At 39.0% G+C, this 18,223-nt stretch overlaps 1 protein-coding gene and 2 pseudogenes across 3 annotated transcripts in view; all 3 read left to right on the top strand.

Moving 5' to 3' along the window:
* The window catches only part of LOC106529997 (UDP-glucuronosyltransferase 2A1 pseudogene), a 7,769-nt pseudogene extending 3,840 nt beyond the window's left edge, over positions 1-3,929 (top strand).
* A 565-nt stretch (positions 3,930-4,494) lies between these two features.
* On the top strand, positions 4,495-7,928 carry LOC106529996 (UDP-glucuronosyltransferase 2A2 pseudogene; annotated as a pseudogene).
* Positions 7,929-13,123: 5,195 nt separating this feature from the next.
* nptnb (neuroplastin b) overlaps positions 13,124-18,223 on the top strand; it is a 46,897-nt gene continuing 41,797 nt past the window's right edge. The window contains exon 1 of one of the 3 annotated variants that reach the window (XM_014025539.1): positions 13,124-13,787. In XM_014025539.1, coding sequence (XP_013880993.1) covers positions 13,712-13,787 — 76 coding nt within the window. In that variant the 5' untranslated portion in view covers positions 13,124-13,711. The remainder of the gene's footprint in view (positions 13,788-18,223) is intronic. The other 2 variants (XM_014025538.1, XM_014025541.1) reach the window with 2 other exon arrangements.

The following is an 18,223-nucleotide window of genomic DNA, read 5'->3' as shown; positions in this document are numbered from 1 at the left end:
GGGTATGAATACTTTTGCAAACCACTGTATAAAATATATATATAAAATATATAAATAGTTCTGATCCAGCAGTCAAAGCCGTCATGGAACCAATTGTCCTGCTCAGCTTTTTCCACAAAAAATTTGAATAACCCTTGGCTGCAGACAGCTGGCATGGGGCGGGGTCGGATAACAAGCGGGGTCGGATGTCTGACCCCGCCCTCAACTCTAAAATTAACCAACCCCAGATGCTAAATACTAAAATTAACCACTCCCAATTTTTTAAGCCTCCTATTAAACTTTCCTGCGAGCCATGACCACACCCATTAGACGTCCGACCCCGTCTATCCTAATCCGCAGTCTGCAGCCGGGGGTACTTGAAAAGTTTTAAACCTGTCCCCATATCCAGAGAGCAGTAAACGTCTTTTGTCGGTAAAATTTATTTTAAAAATAAACTTCAGTATGTTTTTTATGTTTTGACTCTGTTTGATATACACCATTGTTGCTGCTCTACATTATAAATATATGAATTATAATTTTTTTTTTGCTTTTGTCACTGTTTTGTGTGGTAATTTCTATTATTATTTGGGAATGTCAACTTGTTTTTGTAAGGTTTCCATTAAAATTAAAACAAAACTGTTAGTTTCCAAAGACCAGTCTTGCTTTAGGGTCATTGTGGAACACCTCTAGATTTGGCCCACCAAAGTTGAGTAATGTTTGATATAGAATTTCAAAGTAAAAGCCTTCCAAAYTTTGAAAATTTCCATTTATTTTCCCAAGGTTGTGGAGTTTATTGCAACAAAACTGTTAAAGACACACCCATGGAAAAGGGTGTGCAGAAGTGGAGGTTGGTCGCATAGAAGAGAGCTCTGTGTGTGTCTTGCCTGTCTCAATCACATGAAAACAATTTCCGGGTCACACATTTGATTAAAGAAAAAATAAAAAACAAATATCAAAATCAAATGAGTCTGCAGGATGGTTTAAACGTCTGATTTTTGATGTGGGGTTAAGTCAAAATTTCAAAAAAGATCAATGTGTTGTCCTTTTGTATCCCACAGGAAAATGAACGATGAAATAACATTTTTAAAGTTTTTGATTTTTGATTCTCAACTAAAACAAAAACGATTGTTGTATTGCAAATACATCAGGTCTGTATAATGGCATGAATTGGTTGAAAATTTTCAATTTCAGTGGCATTTCCATAGCAATCTCAGCATTTTCCCAATAAACCTGTGTTTGGTCTGTAACTGTAAAACCTATTAGTAACTACTTTTTAACTATAAAATGGTCTATTTGCTCAATCAATTTATGTTTGATACTGTTACCGCAACAACTTCAAGATGTGTTTCCATCTCCAAAAATACAGCTTGACAGCTTCCACAAATTGGAAACTGATTTTACTTTTGAACAAGGAAAAATCTACAAACTTGATCAATTGCCAGAAACAACATAAAACAGAGCACGCGGAAAGCCAGAAAATGCGGACCAAGGCCACAACGTTGACTACATGCAAGTGCAGTTGTCATTTAATAATCATCATATTAGTTATTGGCAAAATTCCATAATTAATCGTAATTAAAAAATTATGTTGCCCAATCCTAATAACTACAAAACAAACTGTAAACTTAACACACCCATGTTCTGGTCCTGTTCGTCAGTTACTTATCACTATTCTCTGTACACAGGTTGATCAGTTTTATCCTTGGATCTCAACCACCTGCCTGGATAAAGAGCATTGCTCCTTATCTTTACAGTTTTTATAACCACACACTTTAGATTTGTTCATCTGCTGTGGTCGAACACAACCCTCCTACAACACAAGTCTTGTCTGGACAAACACGACTGACAGTAAGTTCAAATGCTTTGATTTATTTAAAAAGTCTTTTTTGTATTTACCAAATGTTTGTGGAGTAGTTAAACATCTGGGTAAATGAGTAAAAGACTATGGGAAAAAAATGTAAATACTTCACGTGGCGATTGTGATCTTTTGTGCAATATTTAGTTTTATGTTTAGGAGAAATACAAAAGATAAACTGTTCAAGTAATAATTATTTGTAATTTGGTTTGGTCAATTGATTGTCGGATTCGTTCATTTCAGATGAGGCCGATCTGTTCCTGCAGTGTTGTGTTCCTGCTGTTCCTGATTCCAAGTGTGTGTCAGGGTGGAAACATCTTGGTCTTCCCAGCTGAAGGCAGCCACTGGATAAACATGGATGTTCTCCTTAAAGCTTTGCACTCCAGAGGACACAGCRTTACTGTTGTACGTTGCAGCAAAAGTTGGTACATCAAGGAAAACTCCTACTACAGTACCATCACCGTACCTGTGGAAAGTAGCTTAGATAAGGAGTTTGCAAATGATTTTTTAGTTAACTTCATCAAACTTGAACGGGGGGATCTCTCCTTGAGCAGTATTTATGATATTGCTGTAGGAATGATGAGCAAATATCTTGAAATGCACCGCGCCATAAGGGAACTTGTCTCAGTCTTGCTGGAAGATCCACAGTTGATCAGGAGAATCAAAGAAAGCAAGTTTGACCTGGTTCTTACTGACCCCTGCTGGGGCAATGGAGCTATTGTGGCCAAATATTTTAATCTTCCCTTGGTTTATAATGTTCGTTGGTTGATGCCTGAAGATGCTCATTTTGCCATCGCTCCTTCACCTTTATCATATGTTCCTGTTATAATGTCTGGATCAACTGATAAGATGACTTTTTTTCAACGAGTTAAAAACGTGCTTCATTATCAATCCAACCAAATACAAAGCTTTTTAACAAGTAAATTTATCTACCAACCATTATGTGACAAATATCTCGGGCCTGATTATGATTTTGATCAGATTAAAATTGATGCAGACATTTGGCTGATGAGGACTGATTTTGTGATTGGCTATCCACGTCCCACCATGCCTAATGTTGTGTACATGGGAGGGTTCCACTGTAAATCTCCRGAACCACTTCCTGAGCACTTGGAGGAGTTTGTGCAGAGTTCTGGAGAACACGGAGTCATCATTATGTCTTTAGGAGCTTTTGTGCGTCAGGTTCCTGATGATTTGGCTAATGTAATCGCTGCAGCCTTTGCTAAATTACCCCAGAAAGTCATTTGGAGCGTTAAAGGCAAAAGACCAGACACATTGGGAAACAACACTTTAATGGTTGACTGGATGCCACAAAAAGACCTATTGGGACACCCAAAGGTAAAACTATTTGTAGCTCATGGAGGAACAAATGGAGTCCAAGAGGCCATGTGTTACGGAGTCCCAGTCCTTGGAATTGCTTTATATTTTGACCATTATGACAATCTGTTTCATCTGCAAAAGAAGGGGGCAGCTAAAATTCTTACTCTGGCTACAGTGGACAAAGATGACAACTTCCTGAAAGCTCTACAGGAAGTCCTGAACGAGCCCTCCTACACATCGAACATGCAACAACTCTCACAACTGTACAACGATCGACCAATGAAGCCCATTGACACGGCCTTATTTTGGATCGAGTTTGTCATGAGACACAAAGGTGCTGCTCACCTGAAAGCACAGTCCTACAAAATGCCCTGGTATATCTACCACTCTGTAGATGTAGTCCTCTTCCTGACTGCAGTACTACTGCTGGTGCTTTTAACGATTGTCATATTACTAAGGTGTTTATATAAGATGATGTGTAAGCCAAAAATAAAACATGACTAAATGTTTAGAAGTTACATATGTTTACTGTATGTCATCAGAGAACTTTCTGAAGTGTCACTTGGTAATTTTTTTATCCAAATACACATGTAAAAATATATATAAATATTTTTGATTTTTTTAATTCTGTCTACAAATGGTAATGGAAAAAAAGATCAGTTTAAACTGATTTCATAGTACATATGTTTTTTTTTTAAATTTTGTAACTGAATGTTTGAAGTTATTGTCAGCTACGTGAAAAGTAAATGTGCTTTTGTGTTTGTAATATTTTAAATCCATGTCAGATTTTGTTCATGAAAGCAAAACCATTGGTAACATTGGAACAGGAAATGCAAGCTTTGTTTAAGTCATGATGTTTACAGGATACTCAAAAGTGCTTTACACTACAGTCTGTGTCCTCATTTATCCATTCACACATTTTATCTCTACAAAACTAACATGTACAAATCAATTTACAGAGACTAATCAATGCTTTAAATCACATTCATACACTGATGGAACACATGAGGCAGTGGGGGTTCAGTGCCTTGCTCAGGGACACTTCGATATATGAATGAATAGCAGGGAATCGAACCGCCAATTCTCTGGTTAGAGGACGACTCTCTTAACGACTTAGCCACAGCCACCCACATACATCTGCTTTCCATTTGTCCTTTATGATTTGAGCAATAGGTTTTATAGTACATTTTTACCTTTACAATATAATAATCTAATGAAACTGCAGGATAAAGAACACAGACGTGGGAAAAGTAAAAAAAAAGGTTTATCACTGTAGGGTTCACCAAAGGGTAAATAAACATTTCCACCTGTATTTGACTCTGGTTTAAAAAGACCTTTCTCAAAAGAGACATTTTATTTTCTTTAAAAAACAAAATAATGTTCTTTATATTTTTTGATTTATACTTTCTTTTTAACTACAAGTTATCATTTTATAAATCAAATGTTTCATAATGAGAAGAGTAACAACATTTTACATTATGTTTATTTCCCCTTTGGAGAACTCTACTTCACTATATTGTTAAAAGAGCCTTGACTGCCTTGTGGTTTCTCCTCAAGAAAGATTTGTTTCTGTTTTATCACCCTGATGAGCTGTGACTCTTGGGCCATTAAAAACAAAGAGTATTGGGACCAAGTTTCATGAAATAAAATAAGTTTCATGAAATAAAATAATATTGCCAGTGCTGCTGTGACACAAAAAGTGCAGCTCATCTGGCTTCTTTGAACATGACTCACCTGATTGCTCTAAAATATAGGAGGTGGAGTTCCTGCCTCAGGTGGCAACTTGTTGTGTGGGTAGCCTCTCTTGAATAAAACCTGTCTGAACCAGAGCCTAATGCAGGTGTTTGTGATTTAAAGGAGCAGTCCGTCGCAGTCTTCATTCTTTTCTTGTTTTAGCAGGCAGTTAAACCTACAAACAAGCTAAGTGAGCTTCATACTTTCTTTGCCTTTTCAAGCATTTGTAGATGCTGCTTTGTAGCTCGTTTTAAGTTTATGGCTTAAGTCCGCTGTACTTTCTTGAGGTTGAGCAAGTAACTTCATATAAAAGGGAAGGAAACCAATACCACAAGTGAATCTAATGAACAGGAAGGACTTCAGTTTGTTTTTTTAGGTCACAGGATATGCATAGAGTTTGCTGCTCTTCCTGTGTGATAACATGCAGCATATAGAAAGTACAGTTTAAAAACTGTAGCTTAATGCCTAATTTTTGTTATGTATAAACAAAAAAACTAACTGGTTGACTGAAGGTTTTCAGAGTAAACAGGAAATGTAAAAAACAACTTTAAAGGCCTGGAGTACATCTATCTTAACTCTGCATTTCTGGTTTACTGCTGTGACTAATGTTCCGCAGTCAGACAAGAATCTATCAACAAAACATGTTTTAAGGGTGGGACAGTTGTAACAAGGAAGTGTTTTGGAGTCTTCAGCTCTTTACAGCCCAGATTGTCGGGTTTAGATTTCAGCACTCTGCTAAGACGTGTTATGCAAAGGAGGTTTTTGTGTGCAGTTCACGTGGAAAGAGCAGTTGCCCAGCGCTGCAAGAGGAGCAACTCTTTCTTCTTCCAAGGTAATGATACTGTGAGAAATTAGCATTTTGTTGGCTCAGATCATTGGGTAAACTGTAAACCATTTGAGGAAAAAAAAAAAAGCATTTTGCAGCATAGATGTATTTCTTCCCATTTTACTCAAGTTTAACTGGATCGTGATGTCTCTGCTCAGAAAGACAGGAGTCTGACAACACAGGCAGAGCTCTTGGCAGTCTTTTTTTTTTTTTCCTTAGAAAGACTCCATGTGTTAGGAACACGTGAGGGCTGTCAGCAGGAACACTCCCTGCACATGAGACTAGTCAGTGCATCAGAACAGCAGAGCCGTATTCACGGCTCACCGATCGTTCACCTTTGTGCTTGAATTTCCTGAAACATTAACAACTATCTGAGTTTTGTGTTGTTTTGTTTTCAGATTCCATTTCAGGTTAGGGCCGAGACAGAAGACTTGAAGATGTTCTTGGCGCTGTTTTCCGCGTCCATCTTCTCGGTTTTCTTCGTCGTGGCTCCACCTGCTCGTGCTGGGAAAGTTCTGGTTTTCCCACACGATGGCAGCCATTGGGTGAACATGAGGGTACTTGTTGAGGAGCTGCACTCACAGGGACACTCTGTGACCGTCCTTCGAAGCGCAGACAGCTGGTACATCAGTGAAACATCCCCGCACTACGAGGCAGTCACCGTGAACTTCACTGTCGGTGGGAATGAGGACTTCTACCGCCTTTTTGTGTCCGAAGTGATTCGAATCAAGCGAAGCAGCGGGTCTGCGTGGGCCCGGTTTGCTTTGGACATGGAGTTGAAAGACAAGTTCTTTGAATTCCACAGAAAAGTCTGTGAAATGATCGTGTACATGTTTGAAGATAAAGACTTGATGCGGTCACTCCAAGAAGCCAATTATGACACGGTTTTGACAGATCCTGCAAACGGTGGAGGTGTATTTCTGGCTCACCACCTTGGCTTACCAATTGTGTTCAATGCCCGCTGGACGGTTCACGGTGAGGCACAYTTCGCTATTGCACCCTCTCCTCTGTCCTATGTCCCACTTCCACCCTCAGAATTAACAGATCGAATGACTTTCTTTGAGAGGGTGCKAAATGTAATCTTTTACACTATGCGGATGCATCTGTACAAGCAGGTAGTTGGGCCCCATTATTCTGTGCTGTCCAAGCGCTATTTTGGCCCAGACGTGGACTACTTTTCTCTGTTTCAGGCTGCAGACCTGTGGCTCATGAGRGTGGACTTTGTGTTTGAGTTCCCTCGTCCCACCATGCCTAATGTCATCTATATGGGAGGATTTCAGTGTAAACCTGTGAAACCACTTCCCGAGCACTTGGAGCAATTTGTRCAGAGTGCCGGAGAACACGGAGTCATAATCATGTCTTTGGGGACTTTGATTGGAGATCTTCCCCATGACTTAGCAGAAGAGATTGCTGCAGCTTTTGCTGAATTACCCCAAAATGTCATCTGGAGGTACAAAGGTGACAGACCCTCCTCYTTGGGCAATAACACTCTAATGCTTGACTGGATGCCACAAAATGACCTGCTGGGGCATCCAAATGTTAAGCTGTTTATAAGTCATGGAGGAACAAAYGGGATTTATGAGGCCATATATCACGGGGTTCCAATCGTAGGCATTCCCTTCGTGTTTGATCAAGCTGACAATCTCTCCAGACTGCGAGCGAAAGGTGTCACAAGGGTTTTGGACGTTTCTGAATTGGATAGGAAAACATTTTTGAAAACAATCCAGGAAGTCCTGAATGACCCCTCCTACAGGCAGAACATGCAGAGACTGTCCAGGCTGCACAGAGATCAGCCAATGAAGCCTCTAGAACGAGCCGTCTTCTGGATCGAGTTTGTCATGAGACACAAAGGAGCTGCTCACCTGAGAACTGAGTCCTACAGACTGCCCTGGTACATCTACTACTCTGTAGATGTCATCTTATTTTTACTAACAATTGCAGCGATTCTGTTGTTGTTTTTCTCTTGGTTACTGCGGAGTTGCTTCAGGTTGTGCTTTAAAAGGAAAGTTAAATCTGACTAAGAGAGGCAATGTCTCTTTACAATAGTTCTTTCTAGGCTTTTAAGTTTGCTTTTGAGTATGAAAATGTAATGTGTGTCTGTTTTTAGCAACATATTAGTGGTGCTTGATGCCACTRAATAATCTATTTGTAGACTGAAGGATTAAATTATTTGTTGTTTGTGGAGAAATAAATGGTGTTTGTCACAAAGTTCCAGCACTGAGTCTTCCACAGATTTTTGACTGACCTGACAGAACTCCAGCAGCATATTTAGGAGGTCCTGAATGAGCCATCTTACAGGATGAACACACCGACTGGCAGACTGCACAAAGATCAGCCAATGAACCCAATGGACACTGCCATCTTCTGGATAAAGTTTGTCATGAGACACAAAGGAGCTGCTCACCACAGACTACCCTGATACATTCTGTATATGTTTATTTTTAGTGTCAGTGGTGTTGATTATTTTGGGTGCCTTTGCAGGCTTAATAAAGGTTTTATATGCTGAAACACAAAAAGTAAAAATGATTAAAAATAGAAACACACCCATCCATAATCTTTACCTGCTTCTGCCTTTTTAAGTCACAGGGGGGTCACTGGTGCTGAAAAGAAAAATGTCAAACTGAATTCAAATATAAAAAAACATAAGTTCAAAATTTATAAAACTGAAGATTTAGGTAATGTTAATTACATAAATTTATGTTAATTTGAGATGAATTGCAAAAACAGGGTTGTCTTAAAACTCATTCAAATCACTTTTTGAAAATGTATTTTATGGACAAGAAAAGACTGCTAGATCAACTATTAAGTCTAAATGCCTAATTTATCAAAGCCCTAATGTGTGATGTTTTTTTTTTTGTTTTGTTATTGTATTAACTAGTTTTGTGCAGAACACGATCTGAATGCAGTAATTTCTTTCAGCTGTGTTCAATAATGACACGGACAATTTCAAAGTGAGTTTGTTAAATTATAAATGACATTTATTGAACAAATCGGAGTGAAAATAGAGCAAGCCTTGAAGAAATCTGTCACTCTTTAAAAGAGTCGATTTAGAAGTGTGGTTTTTTTTTTGGTCACAAAACAATGAAATAAGTTTAAAAAATAATTTGTTCCCCAAAGATTAGAAGTATTTTTTCTTGTTGCTGCTTGATATTTGTTATAAACTTTGGACTTGAAACTCTGCAATTCTTACAAAAACTAGAACTTTAGTCAAGAACTGTATGAAGCATACGGGTCACCAAYAACAAAACAGGAAATGGAAGTATTCAAAATAACGAGGCAAGTCTCTTTGGTATATTTACATGAATTTGCCAAAAGCTGAAACATCCTGCTGTGTTAAAAGGTGAGGTAAACAAAGTGATTAAAAGYAACAACTTCCTCCAGGCCATACAGGAAATCCTCACTAAACATTCCCAGAGGATAAACATGCAGGATCTGCTCCAATTTCAACACTCAAGCAGCACGTGATCAGTGTTAGAAAAAAAAAGAACAGTCTGTGAGAAAAAGGTTCTGCCTCCCTGAGAACATAGAGCCTGCAGAGACTGTTCTGCTGCATGAATAATCCCAATTGTCACAATATTCATCTTGTTTCAGACGTGTTCAAAAAAAATCCACACAAACACAAGATATCTTTTTTAACTTTAAAAAAAATGTCTTTTGAGTGATGACCACAAACTTCTGGAGGGTTTTCCTTTAACAACAAAAACACTTTAATATAAAACAGTAATAAACATACAGTTTTAGATTTATTCTTTGAATCCCACTTGTGTCCACTTTTTTTCTTTTCTTAGCTTCACATTTGTAAAACATATAAAACAGACTGGGTTATGACAGTTCAGTTTAGTTTGCCACAGGATTCGAATCAAAACTTATAAAATTTACAATATAAAATGCTCTCTCACTCTTAGCGTGCACATTGAACAATACAAGTCAACTAATATTAGCCAGCTATTAGCTGCCCAGATACCTTTTAAAACTGTACAGTCAACAAAAAGGCAATAAAAACAGTAAAAAATTATAAAAAAAAAGAGAATATATCAAAATTTGAGCAACTAGCAAACATTTCATAAAATGTAAAGCTGGGATCTGTAAATAATGTACTTAGCTTATGAAAATTAATGCCAAAAATAATAGAAAAGAAGTGATTGACCGTTTAGTGTGAGACGTTTTCTGAACAGYTTTGAGGTAATTTCAATGATTTCTGTGTGCTGATGCTCACACTCGAGAAATAATCAGCTAAAAACAAGTGGTAATCTGCAGGTGAGCACATGCAAACAGGAAAACTACATGAGCATCACATATAGAATATCACGTTCACCTTTCAGAACGTGTTAAAATCACATGTAAAACACATGTTTTAGTCATGTCTCATGTGGAATTTTTGTAACATTTTCATCAGGTTCATACGGTCACGTAAAAAATACACATATGGTTTTTCTGTAAGGGTTTGAACAAAGTTGACTGTTTCCCCCTGCTGCTTGTCTATATAAAATAATTCATYATTATCTGCAGTCAGACATGAATTTAATCCTAACTGCAGTGACAAAAACAAACAGACAAACTAAACAGATACATTTTCCAAAAATGATAAATACACATTTATTGACATGTAAGTACTTCCACCAATGTGTCAGAATACCTGGGTGAATGCATACTTATAGGTATTTATTATTGCATATAAACACACTCTGTATGTCCGAAATTATTATTATTTGATTCTTTAAAAAAACAATTAAAAATGACTCCAGTTCCCTTATGTTTGCACCCTTCTGAAAGCCATAACCTGAATGATTGAGAATCTACACCAATATGTTTGCGAATATTTTCAAATCGCACACTAAAAAAATAAAAAAATTAAAAAATGATAAAAAAAAAAGTCTTTTTCGGTTTTTTTTTTTGTTTTTTTTTACAAAGTTTCTGTGTCAGCAAGGCAGGTGTGTTGGGGGGTGTAAGTTCTCTTGGGAAGTTCTGGTCCGTAGCGAGCTCATCCTGAGCACAGTGAGCTCAGCCACATCTGCATCCTGCATCTCCACTTCTTGCTGGCAGGTTTCTCTGATTACATACACTACCAGACCCATACAGATGAAAATAAGGAGAATTATTCCTATTACCTGGACACAGAACAGGAAAGTTAGCCAACACCAAAGACAAATAAGCCCAGTGTAGTGGGGCTGGGGGGGGATGCTTCAACTTTACAAAATTCTCTGCAACATGGAGGATGGCCCTCACCTGAGAAAACACAAACAGCTGCTGAGAACGGAGCATTAGTTCTTGCAGGGTGGCATCTTCCTCTCGAATTGGCTCGCACCACTTCTGTGGAGCTGCCTTGTCAACTAGTACAAACCTTCCCTCCCAGTCTGTCATGGCACAAGCAAAGTACTGGCCGTCGAGGAACAGCAAAATGAGCCACACGATCGCGGGAACGACGCTGGAGAGGGACACGGTTTTCTTGCACCACGTGTTGCACCTGCATCCCTGAATGATCAGCATCAAGGTGAAGGCCATGACGGCAGGGATGACGAAGAATGCCGAGGAAAACACTCCGTTCCACGTAGGGCTGCAGGGACACTCGAACTCCAGCTCCACCAGCTTCTCCAGTCCCATCAGGATGAAACCGAACGCCACGTTGGACACCAGAGGACTGTTGCTAAGTTCATTTTTCAGCCTGGCGAGCCATTGTTGTCTACTTTCCATACTAGACTGACCGACGAATGAGGACGAGCGCAGCAAAAAGCCCAGAAGAGGGTCCACCGTTGTGGACAGCAGCTTAGTGATGCGTAAGTAACGCATCCAGGGGTAAGTTTTACCCTCGGGCCAAACGCTACACGTCCGCTCGGATTGGTTCGGAACAAAGAAGGGTGTGCCGACTGCTCGGAGCTTTCGCCGTCTCATTGGTCTCTGTGAGAATTCAGGTGGGGTCACGTTTGAAATGTGGTCGTCCATGGATAAACTGGAGGAAGGGCTTGTAAAGTGGAGGGAAGTTTGTTCTGCTATTCAGCACTGACATCCCCTTTGACATGCCCTCAGTTACCAAACGACAAGACTTTATGCTGAACAGTCAGGATGYAGTCCTAAATTTAACCTAAAACTGAAGAACAAATGTAGACGTTAGAACTAAATCTATGTATAACTACAAAAAATGTGTTGTATGATAAATCTACAAGACAGTTTATAAAATACCAAGTAAATCACCTTAATTCTAGTTAGGGTACAAATACATACACTTAAAACCCTTTAGATTCTATTTGGTTTTTGTTGTGATTTAGTCAGTTTTTATGCCGCACACCTTTCTAAGAAGACATGTCAATTATACATCAAAATGGGAGGCTTGATTAGAAATATTGTACTAACTATACAACAAAATTCACAAAACACTGCGATACATACAGACAACAAGGGGATTTTGACGAAGCGTGAGGAAAGCCAGTGCTGTTTGGAGATCTATAGCTCATGCTTCAAAGGATGACTTAAATTTTAAAAAAGTTAAAAACGTTGGCCTTTGCATCACTGAACAGGTATTTTCATATCAACTTAGCACAAAAAAAAAAAATAAAGACATTTGTGTTTGGTAGATTGTTTCTTTGTTGTAACAATGTTTCTTGGCAATAAATCTTATGATTGGCAGAACATGGAGGTACCAGAAGCTCAAAACAAGTGTCAATAGTCACAGCAATTACAATGTTTGTTGTTATGTGTTTGTAACCAGACAGAAAATACACTGATGCATGAATGTTTGAATGTGATAAAAGACGGCCAAAACTGGAACTGAAAGGTCTTTTAAACATGGCATTTCACCTGCTCTACATAGAAATGTGTATAACCAACGGAGGCAGGTGTTGTCTCTGTTCATTGACACATAAGGTGAGATGAGACCCATGCTGGCATTTTGTCCCCACATGAGGTCGCTGGAGCAGCAGCACAGATTAAGGACAGACGAGGATTACAGGAGGCCATGTTGAACTTTTCAAGGGGGGTGGATATGCAGCCTGAGAGCACCCAGGCCACTGATGACATCATTTATAAATGACCTCACTGAGCTCAAGAACGTCACTGTAAGTCCCTCACACACAAAATAGCCTTCACTTAAAAAGTAGCTTCAAACAGACAAATATGCCTCTTGTCCAAAGAAAAGTGCAAGTGTGGATTTTTTTTTCTTTTGACCTTTTAATTTGAGCTTCTTCTTTTGTTTCAGATTTTCGTGACAAATCTGCTGTTCAGTGAAAAGAAACATGAAGACTGTGTAAAGAAGAGCATCATTAAATGTCACGCTGTGCTTTTTGTCATCATCCAAATGATGAGTTCACGATCATTTACATACGTGAGCATGTGTGAGCGTGCGCGCACCGTGTGTGAGAGAGTGTTCACGGTCATGAGCGCGCTGGGCACGCGCAGCCCCCCCAGTCGGTTCCCTCACCAGCATCTGTTCCTCCCTTTGCTGTTAAACACAGACCGGTGCTGATAACACATTTATGTTTTCTGGGCTTCATCATCACTTGCCGTCGGGGATCGTCCGCGCGCGTGCACGCTGTACCTACTTTTATTATTTTTTTTTTTCTTTTTTAATCACCGACCCGCCGTGTGGAGGCGCAAATGCGCATCGGCGTGCGCATCTTTGAATCCTCTGGAACCTCCTCGCCGTGGACAGCCTCCCTGACATCCGAGAGACATCCTTGTCAGCTGCACATCCCGACCAGGCTGCTCGCCTGGACGCAAATCGGCTTCCCTGAGCCGCTGGCCCCGGACCTTTCACCCAGAGAAGGTCTTTTTTATTTTTTATTTATTTATTTTTTGAAATCAGGGAGGACATTTCCACGGACGTTTTTTTTTCTAACCATCTGGGTTTTTTTTTTTTTAATTATTCTTATTTTGTTATTTGAAGAGCCTCCCGGTGCAATGCTGGGCCCATCTCACTAGATCTCGTGATCAACAGCCTTACACGGTCTCTCCTCCCACATTCGTCCGCCCCTGACACCCCTGCTCCTTCTCGTCGAGCCCTAACGATGCGTCCTCACGCCCTGATGCTGGCGGTGGTCCTCCTGGGGAACTTGACGCTGCCCCCCGCCTCGGCTCAGAACGGTAAGGACACAGAYGCGACCGCGGTTCGACATGGCACTTGTTTCTGGCTGAGGGGAAGGGAMCTCGCGTCGTGTCTAAAGAGGATTTGGGAGAGAGGAGGACTGCGTTAAGCCACCGCTCAGGGCCAGAGAGTTCCTGTTTTGGTTGGGATCGTTCAGTGTGCAGGGAGGGGGACATCATTTGTAGGTGTGCCTGGCTGAAGGGTTACTCACTTTGAGGCAGGTGTTCAGAAACACATCCCCTCCCCACCTGTGAATGTCTCAAACAGGTTTGGATAGGATAAAATAAGCTAAGCTGTGGTTCAGAAAGTAACATCAGGTGAAGGACAGCATCTCTCAGTGGACCCATCCTGCTCAGCTGGTTCTGTGTACAGAACTGCAGTTACAGAATACATGTAGGTTTGAGGTGGGGGTTTCTTTTTTCTTCAGAATAAAAAACGTTTGGATGACAGGAGAGTCAGAGAGGTAACCACCACTGACAGTTATTCCAAGTGAAGCTGGCAGGATTTAGTTTGAGGAAGTGTCATCAGCATGCTGTTGGGTGTTCAAGGCCTTCTGTATGGAGAGCCGTTGGGGCCATAAATCGGGCGTATATTTACGTGCAAATCCGAACGCGCGGTGCCGTAAATAACGTGCGAACGCGCGGTGCCGTAAATAACGTGCGAACACGCGGTGGCATTGAATAACGTGCGGTGGCATTTTCTACCCTAACCCTAACCCAAACCCCAACCCTAACCCACCGYGCGTTTGCACGTTATTTACGGCAACGCACGTGGGGTCACCGCGCGTTCGGATTTGCACGTAAATATACGCCCGATTTATGGCCCCAACGGCTTGCCATACTTCTGATACAACATGCTCCGACTTGGATGGTTCTGTTGAATCACACGACCCGCTGGGCTATTCCAAATCCGTAACCATTCACGAAGAAAAAAAATAAAAAAAAATAATAATAATCTTTGAGGTGTTTAAGAGAATCTTTTGGTTAAGTGTTAACATAGCTCTCATTAATGAAACACGGCATCAATTTGATATACTTTTTTTTTTTAAAAATAATACAAAAGAAACAAGTCAAATAACTACTATGCCTTGATTTGTCTTACTAATCAGGATCATTTTTGATGTAATTTTAAATTAAATATAGATATTATGATTTATCAGCTGAAAATAAAAAAAAAAAGAAGCTTTGCTAGCTCGCCAAAATAAAATGACAAAAATGTAAGGGTTTTATGCTCAAAATACAATTTTTGGAGCTACTGCTAAAAAAAAATTCTTCAAGATTATATTTCAGATATTTAATTTAAACAACTCACAAATAAGGTATTTAGTCATTATATTTCGACAAAATGCAATTGCTGGAAATGTTTTAACCAAAGCACCTTAGCTGCCTGTTTCTCCAGACACCACTTTAAGACTTAATTCTCGGTTCGAAGTGATGGGTCACACATTTCTTTTAGATCTACAAGTTTCTCTAAGGGTTGTTAAATATACATTTGTTTGTTCTATTTTTTATTTAAAACCATTAAAAAAACAAAGTAAACAAATGTTAGATATTAGCATTGGCTTTAAAAAACTCACCTTTTAACATACACGTTTTTGTTGAAAAGCTGAAAAGATTGGGGAAGACTTAATTTTAATGTAATCAACAAAATGCCACAACAGTTTGTACGACATTTTTTTAGAACTGTCATAAAAACAAACAAAAACACAAACAACAACAAAAATAAATAAGATGAAGAAGCAAAAAAAGTAGTAACCTCCATCCTCTGCATCTCCCACAACAACAACAAAAAATTGCACAGCTGTTATATAACAAAAAATATCAGCACTTGGAAGTTGTTTCCGCCTTCGCTGATAATTTCTCTGAAGTGTTTGAAGTGCGGGCGCTCATACTGAGGCGCTCTCTCATCTGGCTATCTGGGAAATAAATACCCAATAAGCGCTCCATTGTTTGATCGAGCTAAAAAACAAAAAGGCTTTCCGAAACACTTCCTCCCATCTTGTTCCAGTGTTGGTGCCCACTCACTGAGAAACAGTTCACACCACAGCAACGCACACGCACGCACACACACACATACACACAGATAAACACATCAAGTGGTCAGTAAGAGGCAGTTTGGGGGTTCCCGATCATAACAATCTGTCAGTGTTTCATCTGTAATGAAGAGAAGCATTTCATGTTCATTAAACACACCCTTCAGATTTGGCATCTTGGATAAGAACAGTAATAAACTGCAGTTAGTGTTTAGATCCAAAAGTAATTTTCTAGTAATTGTTCAGACCGAATGCCAAAGCATTTCATTTCTCTCTCTCTCTCTTTCTCTCTGTCTCTCTCTCACWCACAGATCAGATTAAATCGCTGCATGGCTTCTTATGCAATGCAAGATGCTTCCTGTGATATGGCAGTGATGTGGGGACAACAATAATTATAATTGCATGAGATTTAATCATTGTGTCTGGGAAGCAAAAGGGGAATTTGTGTCAGTGCTTTCATGTTTAGAGGAAAAAGCAGGTCGACTATAGGTGGACAGGATGTGCGACAGATACAGGGAGGACTGCGAATTGCATCCGTCCTTTCTGCAGCATTTCTATTTTTACCACAAGAGTCGGAGTGCTGAGAACTGTGGCTTTAAGGTCCTTTTGTGAAAGTGAATCCATTAACTCTTAATGGACGGCCTCCCGGTTTACGGCTGCACGGGCCTCTTGAAGACTCACCGGGCAGCTGTGAACTATTTAAGATGGGGAAATAATGCTATCCTTTTCCTCAAGACCAAAACAAATGCTATTGAAAGTAGCAGTTCCGACCTGTAGACGTACGTTTGGGTCTTATATAATTTCTCCCAGCGAAGCGTGCAGCCCTAGTCCTGCCTGCTTTTATGTTGGCGCTCGCATTTGTAAAAATTTACACACGCGTGTCACATTCGTTTTCACAGATTTATATTCCCATTTTATTACGAACAGAAACCGTTAAAGGGGTTAAACTAAAACGATGCAGAGGAAGCTCTGTGGTTTTAGGGTTGCAACATTGGTGAACGCGTACTGCAGAACATTTGACTGACATCAACTGACAAACTGGAAATAAAACAAGGTGACACATCCTTCTTGTCAGCACACCAATCAGAGTCAGTCAGGACACAGTTGTCACACAGCAAAGCTGATAATAAAATATCTCTGTAGGTGCACTGCATGGTGCATTTTAACTGGCTATAAATGGTGATTTGTTCCTAACAGTGTAAAAAATAAATCAATAAAAAGTCAAGGAAAGAATGAGGAAGAATCTGAAACATTCTGAAAATGCATCATGTGCTGTATCATGTTCCAATGAAAAGCAAGGCAAAAAAATAGCTGTCTTATTATAACTTACAATGGAGAATTAGGGCCAGACTACAAGAATTATTCTTTTTTTATTTACAAGAATAAAGTCAAAATATTATGAGAATAAAGTCAAAATATTATGAGAATAAAGTCAAAATGTTACAAGAATAAAGTCAAAATATTACGAGAATAAAGTCAAAATATTACGAGAATAAAGTCAAAATATTACAAGAATAAAGTCAAAATATTACAAGAATAAAGTCAAAATATTACGAGAATAAAGTCAAATTACGAGATTAAAGTCATAATATTACAAGAATAAAGTCAAAATATTACAAGAATAAAGTCAAAATATTACAAGAATAAAGTCAAAATATTACAAGAATAAAGTCAAAATATTACTGGAATAAATTCATAATWTTATAATAAAGTCAAATGTTATTGGAATAAAATTATTATTTTATGAGAATAAAGTCAAAATGTTACCAAAATAAAATCAATATTATGAAAACTTCTACATGAAAAAGCAGTCTTTCCACTGTGTTAAAATGAGTAATGTGAGGTGTCCTGTGAAGTTATACTGTGATATTGGTTTTACAAATAATGAAATACTCAATCTTTTAACACATCAGCATCAAATTATTATTTATAGCAGGACTCTGAATTGAGTGTGCAAATGACATTATTCTTGTAATATGATTTTATTCTCGTACCACTTTTTTCTTGTAATATGACTTTATTCTTCTAATAAAAAAATCTCAGTCTGGCACTAATGTACTAGTGTACCTTGATTTCCTTTTACAGACAAACTACTGTCCCAACAATATTGGAAATTTGTACTTTGATGTAACAGTAAATTTACCTCTCTTCCTGTTTGTCCACCTGTTTCTCAGCTGGTAGTCTGTCACCAGTGGACTTTCATATAGAGCGGGTAAAATAAGTATTGAACACGTCACCATTTTTCTCAGTAAATACATTACTAGAGGTGCTAATGACATGAAATTTTCACCAGATGTCGGTAACAACCCAAGTGATCCATACATACAAAGAAATCAAAACATAAATGTCCAGAAATGAAGTTATAAGATTTACAGATTGGGGTCAACGTGAGCAGTACCAGAG

The sequence above is a fragment of the Austrofundulus limnaeus genome, unplaced genomic scaffold (genome assembly GCF_001266775.1).
Source record: "Austrofundulus limnaeus strain Quisiro unplaced genomic scaffold, Austrofundulus_limnaeus-1.0 Scaffold483, whole genome shotgun sequence".
In the NCBI taxonomy this organism is placed as follows: domain Eukaryota; kingdom Metazoa; phylum Chordata; class Actinopteri; order Cyprinodontiformes; family Rivulidae; genus Austrofundulus; species Austrofundulus limnaeus.
The sequence above is the reverse complement of the archived record's forward strand: the minus strand, read 5'-3'. Positions and strand labels throughout refer to the sequence as shown.